At 49.2% G+C, this 22,779-nt stretch overlaps 1 protein-coding gene across 1 annotated transcript in view; it reads left to right on the top strand.

The window, feature by feature from the left end:
* The window catches only part of SEZ6L (seizure related 6 homolog like), a 185,998-nt gene that overhangs the window by 129,202 nt on the left and 34,017 nt on the right, over positions 1-22,779 (top strand). Inside the window, 1 exon segment of the mRNA XM_087423616.1 lies at positions 22,291-22,487. Within this exon segment, the coding sequence (XP_087279742.1) occupies positions 22,291-22,487 (197 nt within the window).

The following is a 22,779-nucleotide window of genomic DNA, read 5'->3' as shown; positions in this document are numbered from 1 at the left end:
GAGAAAAGTGGAACAGTCTCTGCCCTCACTGTCTGGTGGGTGAGGTGGACAAGAAACTATATGCAGTATGATAAGAGCAGTGATGGTGAGGACAGGCAGCTGAGGGACACTGAATGAAATCAGGGAGGACTTCCAGGAGGAAGTGACTTCTAACTTGGGATGAAAGAGGAGGTCGGCAAGTGATGAGGGGAAAGGAAGAGTGTCCCAGACAGTGAGAATAGCATGTGCAAAGCCTGGAAATGAGAGAGAAGATGGCTCACTTAGTGACTTAAAGGACGTTTAATGTGGCTGGAGCAGGGAGAGTGGATACCTAATTGGTACAGAAGGAAAGTGTTCAAGGGAGGCCCTGGGGTCTTCTTAGCTGAAGCTTCAAATAGAAAACTCTATTCTAAAGCTGCTTCCTCCAGGAAGCATTCTGTGCCTCCCCGTTGCCCTCGTGATAAATATAAATTTGTGGTTCTGGTCTATGAGCGCCCCACCACCAGAACTTACTGGGCAAACCAGCTCAGTCTTCAGCCAGGAGAAAGGGAAACAAACTCCTGATATCCTGGCTTCTCTTGCAGAGGTCCACTCAGCCCCATGCCCCAAGAAATTGTCTGCGGTCCCCTTCCTCCTGCTCAGCTCAGCCGTCCTCTCCTCACAGCACGCTTCCCTGACGGGCGGTTTCGCTTCTCCAAGACCGCCCACATCTCCCCTTGGTGTCAGAGGCCTGGACGAGGAAACAGGAAAATGGGAATCCTCCTTTCATCCCCTCTAGGCTTCAAATATTCAATTAACCTTCAGCTTGACACGGGGTGGGGTTTTATCTCCACTGTGAAGCACGCGATGGGGCAGCTGATCCAGGAACCTATAGCAATTAAAGCAGAAATCTTCCCCAAAGCCGGGCCACCACCGCATTAGCATCAGGAGGGGAACCCTTGCAGGGGGCAGATTTCTGTCCTCTGATCATCTCAGCAGCTGGGAGAGAGGACCCCTGGCTTCCCTCCTCCTCCATACCCTGACAATGTTCCCTGAGCAACCCTGGACCTGTCACCCAGCCTGTCTGGACTTCACATTCCTCCTCTGCAAAGTGATAGGTTGCCTTGAACTGAGAGGCTGCATTTAAACCCCTACAGGGCCACGCAAGTAACATAAAATGGGAGTTATGGCTGGTGTGAGATAATCTGGAGAGGAGGGAACTGTGATGAAATGGAAAGTACATCTCCACCTAAAATCATTTAAATTCAATTTTTTTAAGTAATGCCCCCCAAAAGCGTCTGCTGGCTGGATTCAGTCTTGAGGGGCCACTAGTTTGCAAGCCTTGGTCTAGATAGTGATTAAGGTCCTTTCTCCTTGTGGTGATATAGAAAGCGATTTTTATCATTGAGCACTCACTATTTGCAAGGTTCTTTACAAACATTAATTTCTTTGCACCTCAGAATAATCCTATGAGGTCGGTACAGCCATTATATTCAACTCATGTCCACCTGCCATCTCACGCCTTTAGTTAGATGTCTAAAAGCCATCTGGAGCGAAGTGTTCCCAAAGTTAAACTTTTGATCCGCCTTCTCCAGACCCGTTTCACCTGATCTTCCCCATCTCAGTAAGGAGTCATCCATTCTCCCAGCTGCTCAGGCAGAAAAGACTTGGGGTTATTCTAGACCAGTGGAATGCTGTAAATGTTCAAGAACTGGCTTTTTTGTTGAGTGGGGTGGAGAGCAACACCCTGGTTGGTAGCATTTGCCAATTTCCGTGGTGTGAATATTCCCACTGTGGCTGACTTCAGGCTACCGACACAATGCCAACAGGCTCACCAAATGCCCGGACATTTATCAATCGGCTCATATGACCCAGTAGGAGCCGCCAGCCCCAGCACCACTCTCTGTGCACTGGATTCTTCTCTTTCTCTCACACCCTGTACCTGGGTCTTCAGTACATCCTGCCGATTCGACTCAAGAGTCAAAATGTGCCCGGAGTCCCAGCGCCTCTAACCCCTCTCAGTCCAAGCCACCCCGGCCTCGTCCCAGGATTATGGCAGCAGCCTCCTCACTGGTCCCCCTGCTCCTGCTTTTGTGGCCTCTGGGGCTATTTTTAACCAGCACCCTGAGTGGCCTGTTAAATCTTTAAGGCAGATCACATCATGCTCTGCTCGAAACTCCACAATAGCTCCATATTTTATCCAGAGTAAAAGCCAAAGATCTTAGACAGGCCCTAGGTGATCTGGCCCTGATCACATCTCCTACTTCACCTCTTTCCACTCTCCTCCTTGCTCTCTCCATTTGGCCACACTGGCTTCCTTGCTGTTCCACAAACATACCTCAGGGCCTTTGCACTGGCTGTCTCTCTCCCCCCCGGGATGCTCTGCCCTGAATATCTACATAGCTCACTCTCTAGCTTCCTGCAGGCCTCTGCTCACAGATCTCCTCTGAGATGTCCCTCAACATCCTTATATAAATTAGCATCCCAACACTCTCAATGTCTTTACTTTGCTTCACTTTCCCCATAACACTCACTATCATCCAACATACCCCACACTGTCGTATTTGTTGAAGTATTTCAACCTCCACCCCCTCCACCTAGAATGTCACCTCCAGGAGAGCAGAGGGGTTTTTTCTCTTTGAATCACTGCTGTAACCCCAGTATGCAGGTCACTGCCTGGCCCATAGTAGGTGCTCAGTGAATAACAGTGAAGGAAATACAGGCAGTTTGTCAGGTCACACAGCCACGAAGTTCCAAAGCCAGAATGTGAACCCAAATTCATGTCCAGCTGCCTGTAATGCACAAGGAGGGGGAAAAAGCATCAGAAAAATATGGGAAGACCTTCTGGGGATGTGGCCTCCATTTATCAATAAACCCACATTTATTACATGACAAGCAATGTTGATAAATAATATTTTGCTTTAAAATTATCAAGCAAAGGAACAGAGGTGAGAAGAGCCCCAAGAGGTTTTATAGAGTTATAGTGTCAAAGATTTGCCATCACAGACTCAGAATCAGAATCTAGAGTGAGAGGACTTCAGAGGTGCCCCGACCCAGTGATGGTCCAATCCGTGGGTAGAGTTTGGGGACCAAGTAGGGTGGGGTGGCCGTGCTGCTCCTCTGGATAATCTGGGCTCCAGATGCTAAGCCAAGGTGAAGGTGATGGTGGGGCCACAGACAGGCTCCACTGTGGCCAGCGAGGAGGTACTGTCCCTCCCAGGGCGGCTTGCACTCCCTCCAGGGGACAGGCAGCCAGCATCATCCCAGGGCCTTAGGACTGGAAGTGACGTCAGAATCAATTCAGTCCAGTTTCGTTCATCCTGGACATGTTTCGCAGACTGATTTTTGTCGTTGAGCAAGTTCAATTCGATTCCACGCACATTTATTGAGTGCCCACTGTGAATCAGGCATTGTGGCTGGGCTCTGGCGGTGAGCAAGACAGATGCAGCACTGCTCTCAGGAAGCCCACGTCATACCTGACATGGCACAAGTTAGAGGAAATACGGGAGCCCTCCGGGCTGGGAGTGAGGAAGGTGAGCCTGGTGGAGGCCACAGAGAAAAGCTTCTCTGAGAAAGCAACATCTAAGTCAATGGTTCTCAACCCGGGACGATTTTGTCCCCGGGACATTTAGCAATGTCTGATTGTCACAACGGATGTGGGGAGGGGATGCCAATGGCATCTCATGGGGAGAGCCTAAGGATGCAGCTAAACATTCTGCAATGCACAGGACAGCCCCCACCACCAAGAGTTAGCTGACCCAAAATGCCAATAGTGCCGGAATAGAGAAACCCTGATCTGTGCTGAGACCTGAAGGGCAGATAGAAGATGGGCAAAGATGGAAGGGAACAGTGTTCCAGCCAAAAGGAACAGCATGTGCTTGGGTCCAGAAGCAGGAATGCACAACTCTTCTTGTTTGTGCATAATATCAAATATATACTGAGCACTCTGTTCGTCCCAGGCGTTCACATCCCAGGCACCTTCACAACAAGTATGTGCAGCGGGTTCTAGTATTATCTCCATTTTATGGATGAGTAAACTGAGGCTCAGAGAGGTGGTGGAGTGACATGATTACACAGCTGGGAACTGGCAGAGTGGGAATTTGAACTCTGCTGGCCATGTCTCCAGGGTCTGGGATCCTCACCAGCACTTGGAAGGAGCTGGAGGAAGCCCCGGGTATCGGGAGCTCAGTGATGCGGGAGAGGCGGCATCAATGCAGAAGGACCGGAATCAGGCAGGGCCTTGAGGATCGAGTTAGCGGGTCTGGACCTCCCCAAATTGGGCAGCAAGGGAAGGGTTTTAAGCAGTTAACATGATTAAAGCTTTGCAGAAGGGAGCAGAGGCCTCTGGTCACCAGCCCGAGGCTCTCTCTGGCTAACTCCGGCACACGCCTGGCAGAGCCGCATCTGGCCTTGGTACCTCCTTCCTCCCACAGAGGGAGTGAAAATAGCATCTCACCAGCGAGGGTTACATGAGGCCCAGGAGCTGCTGGGTTTAATTTATCTTGCTTGGTTTCCGCTGACAGTTTTAGTAAACCAATTTGGGTTTGATAGTAAAAATAATTCCATCCTCGGGGCCCCTCGCATCGCCTAAGTGTTTGCATTTGTTATTTATCACAACAGCGAAGTGGGGGGAGTTTGCACGGCTGGCTGAGCTGGGTAGGTGGCCCCTAGTAGGCGCTGGGCAAAGTCTGCTGAGTCACGAGGACGTAAGCCACAAATGCCAGGCGAGAGGGGACTTTCCTCCCCTCTCTACAGGGCAAGTCTGTTGATGCTGCGGGCATGAGGATAACAGTTCTAACTAGTCACCATTTATGAAGGACCTACTGTGTGCTAGACCCTGAGCTGCATGGTTTATTCCCATGAGCAATAATGAATGTGAACATTATTACGTAGAGATAATAATTACATAAATTAGAGCTAATGTGAGCAGAGATAATTACAGAGGGGTAATTACCCAAATTAGAGATAATGTATGCAAAGCGCATCGCGCGGGCTCTGACATGTAGTTGGCGCTTCATAAATGGAGATTCTAATTACCAGGAATCCTTATAAGGCTGATATTATCATCATATGTTATGCATTTGGAAATGAAAGCACAGAGAGGTTAAGCATCTTCCTTAGGTCACACAGCTAATAAAGGACAGAGCCAGGGTTTGCATGCATGCTGTAGCCTCCACTTTCACTGACTTGAATGGCCTTTTGGGGGACCAGCTACATGTCTCAGTGATGAAGTAAGGAGGCTCCCAGGCCTCAGGAACCCAAAGTTCAGGAAGGGAAATAGGGCCTTAAACAGACAACCTGATGAGATGTAGGCCAAGTGCTGTGGCTGGAGGGGTGAGGTTGGTGAGGTAGACGGGCGCTGGATTTACCTCTGCGAGTTGTGGCAATGTCACAGAGACGGTGACAGCCAAGTGAAGAGTGTCAGTTGGCCAAGCTGTAATGGGGTGAAGAGTGTCAGTTGGCCAAGCTGTAATGGGGTGAAGAGTGTCAGTTGGCCAAGCTGTAATGGGGTGAAGAGTGTCAGTTGGCCAAGCTGTAATGGGGGAAGGACATTGCAGGAGGGACCCATTGCACAAAGGACTCAAGCAGTGAAAACGTCACCCTTCGGCACCCGAATGGAAGCCCTGGACTGCAGCCTTACTGAGATCCACCTGCTTTGCATTGTGGGTGTTGGGGGGGCCAAAGTGCATGACCTTAAGATGAGTCAGGAGCCCCCAGGCTCAACCTCCTTCACACCCCAAATGCCTAGTCCCTATTGCAGCTCCTTCAGAAATCTGCCCCCACCCTAAAACACAACTGACCATGAAGCTTTTGAATTCTTAAGGATTTCTTAAATCTCTCTCCCCACCCCCCTCAATAAAGCACACAAAGGAGAATAAAAGAACTAAGGAATTATTGGAGAAGGCATCATAGAACGGAAGAGCTGGGAGAGGCCCAGAGAGGGGAAGTAACTTGCTTAGCATCACACAGCAAGTCAGAGTTAGGACCAGAGTGACACCCTGGGTGTAGTTGCAAGAGCTGAACACAGGGGCTACAACCTTGAAAATGTCCCCTGGCAGAGGAGACACGAAAGCCCCCTAGAGTCAAAAAGAGCTGGGTTTAAATCCTGACTCTGCTGCTCACCAGCCCTGTGGCCTCGGGCAGGTTAATGAAGGTGGTGATACCTGCCTCGCAATAGGGCACGGTAGTCCCCCCTTATCCGCGGCTTCGCTTTCCGCGGTTTCAGTTACCTGCGGTCGACCACAGTCCAAAAATATCAAACGGAAAATTGCAGAAGTAAACAATTCATAGGTTCTCAATTGCATGCCGTTCTGAGTAGCGCGATGAAGTCTCACACCGTCCCGCTCCGTCCCGCCCAGGACATGAATCGCCCCTTTGTCTAGTGGATCCACACTGGATACTCTAGCCACCTGTAAGTCACTGAGTAGCCGTCTCGGTTATCAGATCGACTGTCATGGTATCTCAGTGCTTGTGTTCAAGTCGCCCTTATTTTGCTTCATAATGACCCCAAAGCATGAGAGCAGTGATCCTGGCGACTTGGATATGCCAGAGAGAAGTTACTGTTGTTAATCTCTTACTGTGCCTGATTTATAAACTAAACTTTATCATAGGTTTGTATGAATGGGAAAAACCGTAGTATATATAGGGTTTGATACTATCCATGGGGGTCCTGGAACGTGTGCCCCCCAGATAAGGGGGGACTACTGTCCTTTGCTCCCTTTATCCCCAGTACCTGGCATACAGTAAGTGCTCAATAAATACCAATTGAATCAAAGAGAAAGATGATGAGTGTGAAAGTTAATTAAATAACATGTAAAGTTCTTAGTAAGGTTTCTGGCATCAAATAGGCAGATAACCAAAGTTAACACTATTTTCCCCCTTAATATGCCAGATTTTAGGCTAAACACTTGGCCTGCATTCTTTCATTGATGATCATCATCGTAAATGTCTAGCATCCACTGGGTGCTTACTATTTGCCCACATTCAGTCATTCAACACTCACCAAGAAACCTGATATCGCTGACTATCTCCTTTTTACAGATGAGGGAACTGAGACTCAGAAAGGTGAAGATGTTTGCCCAAGGTCACACAGCTAGGAAGAGGCCAAGTCAGGACTCGACCTCAGGTCTCTGGGACCAAAGCCAGTGTTATAACCACACAATGAATGGTAGTGAGGTGCTCCACCAGGGACGGATCCCCAGCCTCATCTTACAGAAGGAGAAATTGAGGCTCAAAGAGGTGCCCCCCTTTGCCTGGGCACCTATTGCAAATATACATAAATCTCTGGAAGAAAGAAGTTTCTCCCGTGCCCCAGCTTGCCTTCCTTGGCTCCACTGTGGAGCCCAGCCCCAAATCTCTCCCTGTTTATGGGCCCCAGCACAGTTCTCTAACCAGGAAACAAAAGGACCCAGTAAGAAACCCAATAACCATATGATTGATAGCTGCAGAATATTTCTCTTCAGCTGCTGCCAGCCTGTTCTGTGCTAAGTTAATCCCCAGCCCTAAAAATTAAGTGCCTTGTCCAGAGGTACTTCGGTCCCTCAAACAGAGATATAAGGGCTTTGGGCTGCAAGAGTTCAGCTTGCGAGCTAAGCAAGAAAGGAGAGTCAAGAGTCAAAGGCAGCATTGGCCCAGGGGCAGAGATTTCCAGACACCAGCAGAAATCACGGGAGAAATGGCCACAATAGAAATAAAAACCTCCAATCCATTAGCAGAGACAGAGAGTATTTCCCCAGAGCCAAATTTCTAAGGAATCTGAGAAGGAACAGCAAAGTTCTTAGAGCCCAGTTCCATCATGTTGCAGATGAGGAAACTGAGGGCGAGAGGTGGGAAGAGACTGCCCCAAGACCACTCTCTCAGTCAGCTATCGCTGTGTAACAAATCACCCCAAATCCAGCAGCATGAAACAGCATGCTTGTAGCATTGCTTGCGTGTCTACAGGTCAGCGAGGCAGTTCTTTTGGTCTCAGCTGGCTTGCTCATGTGTCTGTGGGCAGCCGTGGGGTAGGTAGGTGGCTCTGCTGATCATGGCTGGCCTTTCTCCCGCATTTGGGGTGGGTTGGCTGTCAGAGGCTGTAGGCAGGCCTAGATTAGGATGGTGCATCTCTGCTGCACGTGTCTCTCGTCCTCCAACAGCTGGTTCAGCTTGTTCCCATGGCGACCAGCCAGGATCCCAAGACAATGAGCAGAAGCATTCAAGGCCTCCTGAGCCTTGACCAGGAAATGGCACAGCATCCTGTCTGCCATGTCCTATATAGCAGGTCGCAAAGCGAGGGCCAGCCACAATTCTAGGGTTGGAGAAACGCACTCCACCTCTTGATGGGAGATGCTTCGAAACCTCATTGCAAGGGGTATGGACACAGAGAGGGGCAGAGCTGTGAAACCATTTTTGCACTCAAGTGACCACAGACAAAGTAAAGTGGGCGTTAGAACCCAGCTCTCCAGGTTCCAGCCCAAGGCTCCAAATGACATCACTGTGCACAATGACCCTATGAGGTGGCCATCATTATCCCCATTTTACAGATGAGGAAACCGAGGCTCAGAGAGGTGAAGTCATTTGCCTACGATCCCACAGCTAGGAAGTGAAAGAAACAAGATTGGCACCAGAGCTTGGAGCCTGGCATTTAAACGGCTCCTTCTCTAGGCGATGCTTCCAACATGTGGGAGGCACTCTGGAAAGATCCTGAGTTGTCTGAGAGAGAAGAAGAAGCCTTTGCCTGTGGTGGAAAGTCTTGAGTTCAGGTCCCAACTCTTCGACTTATCGGCTGTGTGACCTTGGATAAGTCACTTCACTTCTCTGAGCCTCAGTTCGCTATCTTTAGCATAAGGAAAATAATGAGACCCACCTCTTAGAGTTCCTGAGAGGATGAAATGCTAGTCAAGGGCCTGACACATTGCACACACTCAATTTAATTGGCAGCTATGACGATGATGATGATTAATTCCTTCCATGGCATGTGCACACACTGAGCTGCATTATACAACCACACACACACACACACACGCACACACACACACAAAGGTTGATTGCCTCTGACCACAGGGTTTGGGTGTGACAGTGAGGAATGAGGAGGGTCCACCCAAAAGTACTGCCCAGGCATCCCAGCTGATTAATTACCCCTGGTCTCCCAGTTTACAAGGGGTTGTCATGGTCCGTGGTAACTTGGAAACACCAGCTCTGGGATTGGTCCTCCCCCAACGCCTATCCATTGGGAGAGGCTCCTTGGCCGGGCCACGCTCTGCCCAGCCTTGGTGACTGCAAGAGCAGCTGCAGGAGGGCACCGCTCCCTGTCTCGAGCTGGTGACGCCTCCCAGCTCAAGGCGGATGCGATTAGATCTGACATCCTAGGCAGCCAAGGCTGCTTGTTTCACGAATCCCTGACACGCAGTGGCCTCGTGCACTTACTATTCGGCAAGTGTTTATTGAGGCCCCGCGGTGTAGCTGGAATTGCATTAGGTTATCCGAGGCCCGGAGATAACAATGGCTCCCATGGATTGAGCCCTTACTGCGTGCCGAGCTCTGTTCTGAGCACATTACCTCCCTCAAGTTACTTAATTCTCAAAACAACGCAGGAGATCCCACGATTATGTTCCCTATGTCACGGATGAGGACACTGATGCTCGAGGAGTTCAGTGGCTTCCTGCTGGACATAGGGGTGCCAGATTTGGACCTGGCTGTCTGAGGCTGAGCCCAGGCCCTGCATCTCCTCTCAGCCCTGCCTCCTGAAGTGGAACCGACATTATCCTGACGGCGGCAGCCGGCCTCTCTTGAGAGTTCTGAACGGGAGAGGGGCAGGGTCAGACCTGCAGTTTAGACAGCGCGCCCTGGTGAGAGGCAGGGGTGGAGGGAGGAGTCAGGAACCAGGCAGGAGGCAGAGGCCCTGACCACGGTCCTGTGATGGCCAGGCCGGTGGAGGCCCCTGGAGGCCTGTCTGGTGCCTCTGGGCAAGCCCCCCCGGTTTCAAGCAGTGCGCTCTTTCCTGGAGGACGGTTCCCACTTGGAGCCTGCACTCCCCTACCCTGGCTTTACGTGGAGTGTTTGGCAGCTCAGAGGATGCTTTACAAGATGATGCCGTCACCAGGACGTGTCATGATGGGGATTCGGAGTGACAAGGAACACACAGCCAGCAGCTGTCAGCCCCCTGCGGACAGCCCCAACATCTTCCTCCAGCGATCAGAGCCCTGGGCCACCTCCCTCTGCACACGTGTGTGTGTGTGCGCGCGCACACCACAGACATTACACACACACACACATCATACACACCACACACACCCCACACAATCACACACACACATCACACACACACCACACAATCATACACACCTCACACACACCACACACACACACCACAAATCCCAATCCTGTAATTCTGTTCTAATCTAGTTTTGCTTCAATTATGCTCTCTCAGGCTCCGTTCTTGCACCTGAGTGAGAGGTCCTGAAATGAAGAACGCCTCAGTTCCCACCCACTAATTTTATAAATCTGGGGATCCTCATATCCAGAAAGAGGAAGAGATGTGGGCATCTCCACACAGGAAAGCCAGGGAAGGGCACAGACCCTGCCTGGCTGACCCTTGGGTCTGGGAGACCCCTGCCTCACCAGCCTCTTATCTGAATCTCCGTACAGTAATCCCCCCTTATCTGTGGTTTCGCTCTCCACGGTTTCAGTTACCTGCGGTCAATCACGGTCTGAAAATATCAAATGGAAAATTCCAGAAATAAACAATTCATAAGTTTTAAATTGCACGCTGTTTTGAGTAGTGTGATGAAATCTCGTGCCATCCTGCTCCATCCCTCTCAGCGTTAATCATCCCTCTGTCCGGCGTGTCCACGCTGCCTACGCTACCCACCTGTTAGTCACTGAGTAGCCATCTCAGTTATCAGATCTACTGTCGCGGTATCGCAGGGCTTGTGTTCAAGGAACCCCTATTTTCTTAATAATGGCCCCAAAGCTTAGGAGTAGTGATGATGGCGATTCAGCTATGCCGAAGAGAAGCCGTAAAGTCCTTCCTTTAAGTGAAAAGGTGAAAGTTCTCAATTTAATGAGAAAAAGGTTGTATGCTGAGGTTGCTAAGACCTATGGTAAGAATGAATCTTCTATCCGTGAAATTGTGAAAAAGGAAAATGAAATTTGTGTTAGTTTTACTGTCGCACCTCAAATATGGATGTATAAGAAAAAACATAGCATATGTAGGGTTTGGTACTACCCACGGCTTCAGGCATCCCCTGGGGTCTTGCAATGCACCCCCTGCGGATAAGGGGGGACCACCGTATTTCCAAATCCATCCTTTAATTGCTGTGGGATGAGGGAGTGGGGAAAACGTGGGGTCCAACCTTCAGAATAGGATAGCGTGAAGTGATCTGACCAAGGCCGTCGTTAAGTAATTTTTTCAGGTTGTGGATTCTGAGATTTTCATCAGGAGAAGCCCAGGCTGAGCAAACGACTTGTCCATCGTCACAGAGCAGAGAGGCGGCAGAGGGGGGCCACTCCCTGAGACCTTCTGACACCAGGCTCTGTTGCCACACCTCCCTGGCTGCTTAGCAGGCTGTGTAGTTTGTTCTAAATATTTTTTTAAGACAAAAGATACTCTTTGAATTGAACTCCTGCACTAATTACATCATTTACAGCTCTCAACAATATCATCCCCATCTTACAGGTGAGGACACTGAGGCTCAGAGGTGAGGCCATTTTCTCAAAGTCGCCCAGCTAGAAACCAGCACCTCTAGGATTTGAACCCGAGCCCACTCTCTCAGCACTGCCTCTCCGGGTGGAGCGAACATACCGGGGTGGTTGAAGACTGCTTTCTTCATAGGCAAAGCAGCCGGCAGCTGCTGGGGTTCCCCTGGTCCGCAGGGCTGGGTGTGAAATGTCTGCCCGTTGACCTTGACAAAGCTTTGCCCGCCACATTCTGAGATGATCTGTCCAGGGATGTAGAAATGAGAAGTGGCTCAGTCCGTGGGGTGGTCCCAGAGGAAAGGCAGGTCCAGTGCGGGAGTCTCTTTTTCTCTTTCTCTTTGGGGGTGAGAGGGGAATTGATGGAGAAGCGAGAAGGTGGAGGAAAAGGAAAAAGCAAGAAAGGCAGTGGGACGGAGACAGGTCTCATCCACGTTGAAACCTCCAGGGCAGTGACTTTTGCTCTTGGCTGCCTGTGCAACCTCATGGGAGCTTTAAGTGACACTGACGCCTGGACCCCACCCCCAGAGATGCTAAGGGTCTGACTGGCCTGGGTGAGTCCTGGGCATCAGCGGGAGTTTTTAAATCTCCCCAGGGATTCTCGTGTGCAGCCAGGACTGAGAACCACTGGGCGAGGGCTGGGTTCTGAGCCTGACACAGACAAGCGCTTGGTGCATCTGAGGGAGAGAGGATGGAAGGAGGGGAGCGAGGAAGGAAATAAGAAACTGTTCATTTTTTATGCTTTAAGGGAGCCAAAGAGATTGGCTTTCTATGTCCTCCCTGGAGCTGACATGGTTTCTTGTCCTGTCTGCCCTTTTATCAAATTAAATTGAAACCAAATTAGCACTGGGCCAAGGGGCCCCTCAGAACTTGGTACTGGCTGTGCAGCAGCGTGAAGGAGCAGAGCTCTGAGGACCTGGGCCTTTCCGGGCTCAGTTTACTCCTCTGTAAAGTGGGATTAATACCATTTTCTCTGACCACCTCACCATGAGGTTGAGGGGATGTGATGAGATAACGCACACGAAGAGACTCAGAAGAGGTCTTTCTTTAAGGCCTTCAAGAAAAGCATAAGTGTTTCATAAAAGTGTTGTTGCACCTACAACTGCATTTATGGGTTTTGTTTCTCCTTTTCCCTTATTTAAATCCTGTGATGTATTTAACCCCCACCTCTACTGTCCCGTGGATGTCCTGCCTTAATTGCAGGATGGTGTTTTCTTAGGAAAGTCGTTTAATCCCTCTGAGCCTCAGTTTGCTCATCTGGAAAATGGAGATAAATTCACCATAATTCATCCTTGTAAATGACATTGATTTCACCGGTGCCAAGCCCTGTGCTGGGCTCCAGGGAGACGGGGTGAGGAGCGTGTGGCCTTAGGGAGTTTGCAGCCCCTGTGGGAGTCGACACAGCAGGTGGAGTCTGACGGTTCACGCTGAAGTTCTGCCTTCCAACCACGTAGGTTTGCATTCTGGCTCTTCTATATGATCAGCTGTTCAAGCTTCAGCATGTTTCTCACCTCTGGGTGCCTCAGTTTGCTAATCTGGGGAATGGACGAGAATAGTACTATCGACAGGGTTCATCCGAGGGTAAGATGAAATGGTGCGTGTGAAGTGCTTAGAACAGCTCCTGGCACGTAAGAAGCCTTATGAAAACCTTGGCTAGTTACTTTACAGCAGTAAATCAGGATGGTGTCGGGAGTACAGAGAGACCTGGAAGACTTAGCAAAATGTTGTCAAGTGGAGAGATGAGGAGAGGCATTCCAGATAGGGGACCAGCATGGGCTAGGGCAGGTCTAGGGGCTACATTGGGTCTGGTGTACAAAGATGTTTGAGACAACAGAGGTGGGCTGGACCCTGACCACGGACCTCCCGGATGAGCTGGACCTCTGGAAGTCCTGATAGGCTGTGAATCTGGACTTTATTCTGTGGGCTAATTTTTGCTATTTCCACAGTCCAATTCCGTTACCAGCTACTTATCTTTTTTTTTTTTTTTCCTTAAGCTGCGTATAAATTGGCTTGCCTTTTCCACTCGGCTTACTCCACGAAATAATATCTGTGAAATGAGAAGTTTGATCTGCAAAACATATATTTATATATTTTTCTAATTCACATTTAGAGAAATACAAAACCATCAGACATTTTCGAATGTTTGTCTACCTGTAATCATCTTGCAAACACCACTGGGGAAAGCCTATTAAAGGCAAGATTTCTAAGCAAGGGCCAGTTGTTTGTTTAAAAAGGAATAATAATAATAATAATAATAAAAGGTGGCATGTCCATCACTTCTTTCTACACCCTCTGTGGAATATTAACTCCAGCCCAACAGTTGCAAAGCTCACCTACCACCTTCCCTCCACATCCAGGCTCCTGATTGGTTGGGGTAAGGATAGGGGGCGCCCACTGCAGGGGGGGGGTCGGAATCCAGCCTATATCATGCTCGGGCATATACTGCCCTCTGCTGGCCGAGAGAAGAATTACTTTGCCAGAGAAGGGTTTGATGTATGTCAGATTCGAATTTGCATTCCATCCTCACCTCTGGCTCTCTAGACCCTAGTGAAAGCAATAATGAGGGTCCCTCAGGCTATTTTCATCCTTTTTGAAGAGGCAGTACAATCACATGACTCAAAATCCAAAGGTACAAAAGGGTCTACTATGAAAATTATATTTCCCACCTTTTCCCCGCAAACAGCCCCACCTTCAGTCCCCCCCCCCCCCAGAGGCAACTACTGTAAACGAGTTTCTTATGCATCCTTCCCGGACTCTTTTTAAATATTTCAGAAACCATAACAGAATCTCATATCTACCAAAAGAATGCCAGCCCAGACTAAGTAACCAGTTTAATGCTGATTTTATTACATACTCTGTGGTACACGATCACAGAAACACAACAAAACAAATTTGTTACCAAGAGATGGAAAATGTTTAGGAGACAAATCTTTTCAAAACAGGGAGTCTGTAGAGAAGAAATATTACCTTGGTAGGAAAAAAAGTTGGAAGTCGTGGGTCTAATCAAATGAACTTTAGCAATGATGTCAGAAGAACAAAAGGCGTGCAGGATGGGGGGAAGTCACGTGGGGCTTCCTCATCCGGCAGATCTTATTTGTAATTTTTTATCCACATTTTCTGATACAAGGCTGAACCTGGGCACACTTTTTGGAGACATGTATACGTGGCTTTCATGGGACATCGTGTAAAATAGTGGTTCATAGCTCAGGCATTGGCATCCGACAGACATAGGTTTGAGTCCCAGGTCTGATTCTTATGTGACTTGGAGCAAGTGGCTTCTCCTGGTTGAGCCTCAGTTTCCTGATCTGTAAAACGGGAACAATCGTAAGTCTTAGTTTGTGGGGTTATTGCTGTTTGGGTGCTTAATACTCAGGAGGCAGCAGTGTTGTCACTCTAAAGCTAAATGAGGGTCTTGGGAGATCTTTTCTCGGATGTCCGGTGGGACCAGGGTTTTTACTGCCCAGAAACAGGGAGGAGTCGAAAGCAGACGCCAGAAGTGGAAGCACGCCCACTGGGTGGCATGCCCACAAATGGCTGCTCAGGCCCCGGAAGGGGCTGCGGACGTGCCTGGAGTGGGGACGAGGTGGGGAAGGAGAGGAAGCTGCACCCAGCAGGTCAAGGCCGTGGGTGGGCATTGCAGTGGCTTGTCAGGCTTGATTCTGGTGACCTGCATACCTCAGTAGAATGCCGGGGATAGGCAATAGGGGCCCAGGAGGCGGCTGGGGCAGAAATCATTTGGGGCAGCTCCAATCATTCAGGGCTTTCATTGACCCCTGGGAGCAAGTGCCGAAGGCAGCCAGGATGCGAGGAGTCCCCCTCCCAAGGTTGGCACAGGTAAGAGTCCACTTGGGGTCAGGGCTCCAGGCAGAGATGGGGTCAGAGCCGCGGTCCACCTGTGGCAGAGCTGAAGCTGAGACCCGGACGTCTGCCCTGGGCTGGTGCCGATTCACCCAACACACACCTGGCACCGTGCTGAGAGCTGGGGATACAGCAGTGAGTGGGACAGACCTGCTCCCTGGCCTCGGGGAGCTTCTGGTCGAGTGCAGACAAGCCCCAGACCATTGGCGTTCTAGTCCTACGCTTCATATGAGGGGTGAGCACAGAAGGGGCTCCCAGCCCAGACCCGGAGGGGGCAGTGGGGGCTGTATGCATGAGCGAGTCACGGAAGACTGACACTACAGGATGGCGGGGGTGGGGATCCAGGTCTAGAGAGGGGAGGCTAAAGAAGGATTCAGGCTAGAGGGAAGGCAGGTGGAAAGCCCCAGAGCTGCTTCCACATCCTTGGGAGAGATTGACAAGTAATTCAGTCTGGCTGGAGTGTGAAATATTTGAGTTGGAATGGACAGTGAGAAATGAGCCTGCGGCGAGATGGGGGGGCTGCAAAAAATAGATGCACAGAGCCTTGAAGCCAGGATCAAAAGTTTGCACTTTACCCTGAGATGAGGCGTGTTTTTTTTAATTGAAGTGAAATTCACATGACGTAACATTAACCATTGTAATAATATGCAGTTCAGGGGTATTTAGTGCAGTCACAAGGTTGTGCAACAAACACCTCTATCTAGTCCCAGAACACTTTCATCATCCCCAAAACAAACCCCCTATCTATTAAACTCTCCATTCCTCCCCGACCCTACTCCCTAGCCCTTGGCAACCATCAAATTGCTTTCTGTCTCTATGGATCTACCTGTTCTGGATATTTCTTTTTTTTTTTGGAGGGGAGGAAGATCAGCCCTGAGCTAACATCTGCCAATCCTCCTCTTTTTTTGCTGAGGAAGACTGGCCCTGGGCTAACATCTGTGCCCATCTTCCTCCACTTTATACGGGACGCCGCCACAGCATGGCTTGACAAGCGGTGCGTGGTGCGCGCCCGGGATCCGAACCAGCCAACCCCAGGCCGCCACAGCGGAGCACGCGCACTTAACAGCTTGTGCAACCAGGCCAGCCCTGGATATTCCTTATAAATGGAATCATATAATATGTGGCCTTTGTGACTGGCTTCTTTCACTTAGCATAAAGTTTTTAAGATTCATCCATGTTGTAGCATGTATCAGTACTTCATTCCTTTTCATGGCTGAATAACATTCCATTGTGTGGCTACACCACATTTTGCTTATCCATTCATCTGTTCAGTGAAGGGGCCAGATTTGTGTTTTAGAGAGATTCACTTGGCTGCTGATGGGAGAGGCATTAGGGCCAGGCAAGGGTGGAGTCAGTAGGCAACGAGGTGCTGTCCCACGGTCCAGCTGAAAGATGATGGAGAGAAGCAGACGGCAGTGGCAGAGGAGAAAGGGGTGGGCTGTAGAAGGAGACACAGAAGCTGAGGTCTTCTGGCAGGAGCTCAGGACCCTGTGCCCAGGAAGAGCCTCTCCCTCTGGCAGCTGAGAGGGGCTGGAGCAGGCAGGGGCTGGCCTAGGGCAGCTCTGTTTTCCTGTGGAATTCTCCCTGAGGGGGACCTGCTACACCAAGTCCGGTCAGATCAAACCCACCTGCCTGTCAGCACCTCTCCATCACCCGTTAGTTCTGGAGTCAAACTGACACCCTGATTTCTTCATGCCTCCTCGGCTTGTGTCTGGCTGATATCTTACTTGAGTCCTCAGCAGAGAGCCCCACTCTGCCCTGTGGCTAGTCTCTCTGCTGTTACGTCTCTGTATTTTCATCTCGGTTGCTGAGGACGGCCCAGCAGTAGAGACCCTGAATGCACTCCGCGTGTCACATACAGCTGTATGGGCAATGTGAACAATCTGAAGGCTTGTCTTCAGATTGGGGGAAGGGAATAAATGACCAGCATTTGTGTTTATCATTGGAACCAGTCTACCAAAAAGGTGGATCCAGGAGGATATAGCAGATATTCTTTCTCCTTCGTGCATGTTCTCCATTTCATTTGCTTCTCAGGGTGAAAACTTAATTTTCATAGGTCTTCTGGTCATAACAAGTACAGTTCAGTCTAATAATCATATAGCTGTAAACAGTATTCCTTTTAAAGCTTCACCTCTCCCTCAGCCGGCATCCTCAGGCTGGGAACTCTGCAGTGGGGAAGGGCCAGGTGGGCTGCTTCTTTCTCACAGGAAAGTCTAACTTGACAGTACTGTTTTGTTGCGGAAGATATAGAATGCTTGAGGTGGGCAGAAAATGTGTGCTCGATGCGGGCAAAGCCTGCTGAGTGGGCTTCTCTTGACTTCCCCTCTGCTGGATCCCGTCACCCGTTCAGGATGGGAACACTTTTAAGGAGGCCCACAGTGGCTGCCTTCTTCAGGGTTCACATTAGACCCAGGAAGCATGAGTCGTATCCCCACTCTCATCAGTGATGGGCAGCCCACTCCCAACACCCCCTTTCTTTCCTCTCTTGGCTCAGCCCCCAGGCAGGCAAGCAGCTCCACTCTGATTTTCATCATTGCTCTTCTCTGGGTGAGCATCAGATGCAGTCCCTGTTCCCCAAACCCCAAGACACCTGCCAAGCCACCAAGAGTTTGCTTGATGCCCTCCTCACCAAGCTTAAGGTGAGGGTGATACACCTTGTCCCTCCTCATGGTCCCCTCCCATAGTGATATTCTCTCTTGAGTCAGTCTTTCCTGCAAATCTCTTCAATTGCCCAGTGAATTTTCTGCCTACTGTAAGCTAGAGGTGGGCGAAAGGCTCAGATTGGAAGAGCTGCATAGATGGTGGCAGCAGATGCCATTGGTGCCCTATCCGAGCCCTGTGGCACTTGCCACCATGTACCCACGATGGCTTCCTACTGCAAGGCTCTCGACATGAGGCTTTCTCTGGTGCCACACGGGCAGGTCAGAAGTGCTGGAGATTCGGTACACATAGGAGCAGCCCTCAGCTGAAGAGGGATGGGAGTCAGAGGATAAATACCCCAGTTCCCTCTCCCCTAAGGTGTGTTCTACACCGTATCTCATGGTTCCTGCAGGACTGAGCCCAGTGCCCATAGTGGAACTCACCCACTGATGCACCATGCATTGGGTCCTTCCCTTCCTCCTGTCTCACTTGCCCACCAGTGCTTCCTGGCGTGGCCTCCCAGATAAGTCAGACTCTAAGAAACACTCACATCTTTGCTCAGGCTCTACTTCTGGAGAACCCAATCTCAGTCAATGGTCAAGTGCATCCCTTCAGAAAGTGGGAATGCTCAGTACCTCTTGGCTTGTTCTTAGCTTAGGGACCTCAGCTGAAATTCCAGAACAAACAGGAGAAGATGCATTTAATAGTCTCTAGCACATTGTTTACAAAATGTATTCACAAAAGCCAGGGTTTCTCAATCTTAGCAATATTGACATTTTGGATATTTCTTTCTTGTGGGAGGCTATCTTATGCATTGTAGGATGTTTAACAGGATCCCTGACATCGACTCAGTAGCACCCTCTTTGTTGGGTCAAGCATGTCTCTAAACATTGCCAAATATCTCCTGGGGGGCTAAACCATCCCTAGTTGAGAACACTGACATAAGTTATCTGATATCACTTAATGTAAACAGCAATCCAAAGAGAGAATGATGATGATGATGATGATGATGATGATGATGATGATGATGATGGTGATGATGATGTTGATGATGATGAAGATGGTGATGATGATGATGGTGATACGATGATAGTGATGGCAGTGATGATGATGGTGGTGGTGATGGTGACGATGATGGTGATGATGATGGTGAAGGTGATGATGGTGGTGATGGTGACGATGATGGTGATGATGATGGTGATGGTGATGATGGTGGTGGTGATGATGATGATGGTGATGAGGATGGTGATGATGATGATGGTTGTGATAGTGGTGATGGTGATGATGATGATGGTGGTGATGATGATGATGATGGTGATGATGATGATGATGGTGATGATGATGGTGGTGATGGTGGTGATGATGGTGAGGGTGATGATGATGATGATTATGATGGTGATGGTGATGGTGATGATGATGATGGTGATGATGATAATCGTGGTGATGATGATGATGGTGATGGTGATGATGGTGGTGATGATGGTGATGGTGATAATGGTGATGATGATGTTGATGAGGATGAAGATGGTGATGATGATGATAGTGATTATGATGGTGATATGATGATAGTGATGGCAGTGATGGTGATGATGATGGTGATGATGATAATGGTGGTGCTAATGATGATGGTGATGGTGATGATGATGGTGATGATGGTGATGGTGATATGTCCATAATGGCATTGCAACATGACATAACATTCAAATGACTTGACCAAACTTGCTCAGGTGCTGTCAGTGAACCTGCGATTCAATCCCAAATCTCCTGTGTCTTACCTCACTCCAAAAACCTGTGACATGAACTGGAAATATTAAGCCTGATTCACAGAGAAGAACTTCAGGAAAACCACATGCCCTCCATGAGTGTCAGAGCTAAGAATCAAACCAAAGCTTTCTGATTTCCAAGACAGTGGAGTATTTCCAGAAAGACTGCTCCTTCCCATTTTACAATGAACAAAGAGTTGTGCTAGGGTTTTAAATGAAGGCTATTTGCACCCTTGAAGATGCTTCTACTGCCTTTAGATCATTGAAATGGATGATAGTATAAAGCCAAGCTGTACACTGTCTGGAAGCCACTGTTATCAGCGAGTCTGCTGTGAAGTCGGCTTAAGGAATAGATGTCTGCCATCTACCACCATCACATTTCACACTAGCCTAATCCAGCGCTTTGATGAGCCATTGATGTTTTCACGGTAATTAGAACTAAGAGGCACTTCCCTACCATAGGTCAAGAGTTGACATCAATCCCATTATTTCTGCTGTCAAATAGACTCTCTGGCTGGCTTTTTCATACTATAGCCTTTATTGAGCACCTACTGTGTGCAAGAGAAGGTGGCAACTCCAGAATTTCAATACCGTAAGAGTTTAGAGGCTGTAGCCTAATTGAAAACTGGCAGAGAGTAGGAGGTGCCTAGGGGCTTGGTCATGAAACAATGTGTGCAAAGCATACAGACAGCTTTTATCAGGGCAGAATGTGTTTGGGGTGGTTCAGGGGAAGCCAGTGGAGATTTGAGGGGCTATTAGAGTCTCCCTAAACCACCCCTTGGGACAACTTTATATAAGGAATTGTGAGAGGTGCTGTGGAAGATACTATGGTGAATAAAATACATCCCCTGCCCTCTGGGAGCAAATCTTCAGCAAAGCACCTGCATTTCTGTTGTTTCGTCCTTAATACTTGAAGCACCACCCCTTCTCAGGCTCCCAGACCAGCAGCCAACACCGTGCTTAGGCCTTGGATGAAGCTGTGGGGGAGGGCTGTTGTCAGTCTGCATCTGTTCCAGGAACTTCGCTCAGGGCCCTTTCCTGGAATGCCTCTCCTCTGGCAGTGAATTATCAGTCAGGATGCTCCTGCTAAAAACCCTCCAATGTCTCCTGTCCCCAGCAAGATGACATCCAAACACCTAAACTTGGCTCTCTAAGCCCTTCACGGTCTGGCTCCTGCAGAGCTCTCCAGGCTTCCCTGTCTATACCAAATACCAGGCACGCTGGCCACCAGGCAGATTCCTTCTGGAAGCCTGCCTTCTCCACAGCCCAGACTTATCTGCCTCAGGGTCCCCTGCTCTTTCTTGATGATCCTGAGCAAGCATCTCCTCCTCCAAGGAGGCTTCCACGATGCCCCCTCTGAGTTAGATGCCCTCCTCTGCACTTACCTTGATCATAACTCCTAGCACAATCCCTGGCTTACTAGTCTAAATATACCACTGCTCTGTGACTCCTCCTGTCGTCTGAGCACAGCACAGTGCCTGCCACACGGTAGGTGCTCAAAAATATGAGGGAGAGGGACACAAGAAAAAGAGACAGAGGTAAGAGAGAAGAGGAAGGAAGAGAGAGGGGAAGAAGGAGAAAGGAAGGAAAGAGCCATGAGTTAATATCTGTCCGTGATTGATGCAACCGAAGCTGAATTATCTGACATTCTTTCCATCAGAGATCAATTTTATCCAGCACGCCTAACATGGCACACATTTCTGCAGCATATTGAAGTGCTTTCTGGATTATTAACTGCACGTTGCCGTTCAAACATTTAGTGTCAAGATACTCTCTTGCATTCGAGTCTTTGAAAATGTGTCATCCTTTAAGGCTGTGAATAGTGATGGCACATTTGAGCATATTTCATGAATAAGTTGCCTCCATCCCACCCCCAAACATAATAGATAACCTGGCTGATTTTGAGGAATTTGCCACATGATCTATGGGAGGATCATTTCAACTTACACAAAAATGCAAGTTATAATTAGCAAGCAGTCAGCTTGTTCTGCATCAAAGAAGGATGAAAGACCCATGTCACTCACCCAGCATGTAACTCAGTGCCCAACACTTAGTTTCACCCATGAAACGGTTGTTGGTGATGGGAGTATTGAAGGCAATTCCACTCAGAGTGCAGCATTTGACTCTGCAGTGAGCTCCATGCAGGGAAGACCATTTCACAGATGAGTCTTCAAAAGCCCAAACCATCCACAGATCTATGTGCCAGGCGTGCAGGAAGGGTCAACATGCCCTGGTCACATTTGCCATCTATGCCTACCTCACCCCCAGTTCCTGGCCTGGGCCTGACACATGGTATGTCTCAAGAAGGTTTGTGTTGCCCAAAAAAATAAATCAAAGGCTCATTGAATGCCCGTGACGTTGCTTCACAAGACCCCTTCTCTTCTCTCTGCCCCCCAAGCCTGAACCTGAGCAACAGCGACATCCTGACCATCTACGACGGCGATGAGGTCATGCCCCATATCTTGGGGCAGTACCTTGGGAACAGTGGCCCCCAGAAGCTGTACTCGTCCACGCCGGACCTAACCATCCAGTTCCACTCGGATCCTGCTGGCCTCATCTTTGGGAAGGGCCAGGGATTTATCATGAACTACGTTGGTAGGTGCCTCATCTGGTCAATTATTTTCTTTGTGTTTAGATGCAGGCTAAGATGATTTCCTCTAGATAATGTCTATTTGGGCCTTTTAATATATTGGCGCGGTAAATATGTATAGTTTTTAAGAGCTTGGGCTCTCTAGTCAGAGGAACTAGGATTTGAGTCCTAGTACTGTCATTAATGGCTGTGTGACCTTGGGTAAGTCACTAAACCTCTCTGAGCCTCCTTTTTGTCATCTGTAAAATGGGAATAGTGATACCCACTGCACATAGCAGGACTTAGTGGATAATGCCT

The sequence above is a fragment of the Ceratotherium simum genome, chromosome 35 (genome assembly GCF_057802395.1).
Source record: "Ceratotherium simum simum isolate JZ-2026a chromosome 35, ASM5780239v1, whole genome shotgun sequence".
NCBI classification, from domain to species: Eukaryota; Metazoa; Chordata; class Mammalia; order Perissodactyla; family Rhinocerotidae; genus Ceratotherium; species Ceratotherium simum.
Note: the sequence above shows the minus strand (reverse complement) of the source record. Positions and strands in the feature narration are given on the sequence as shown.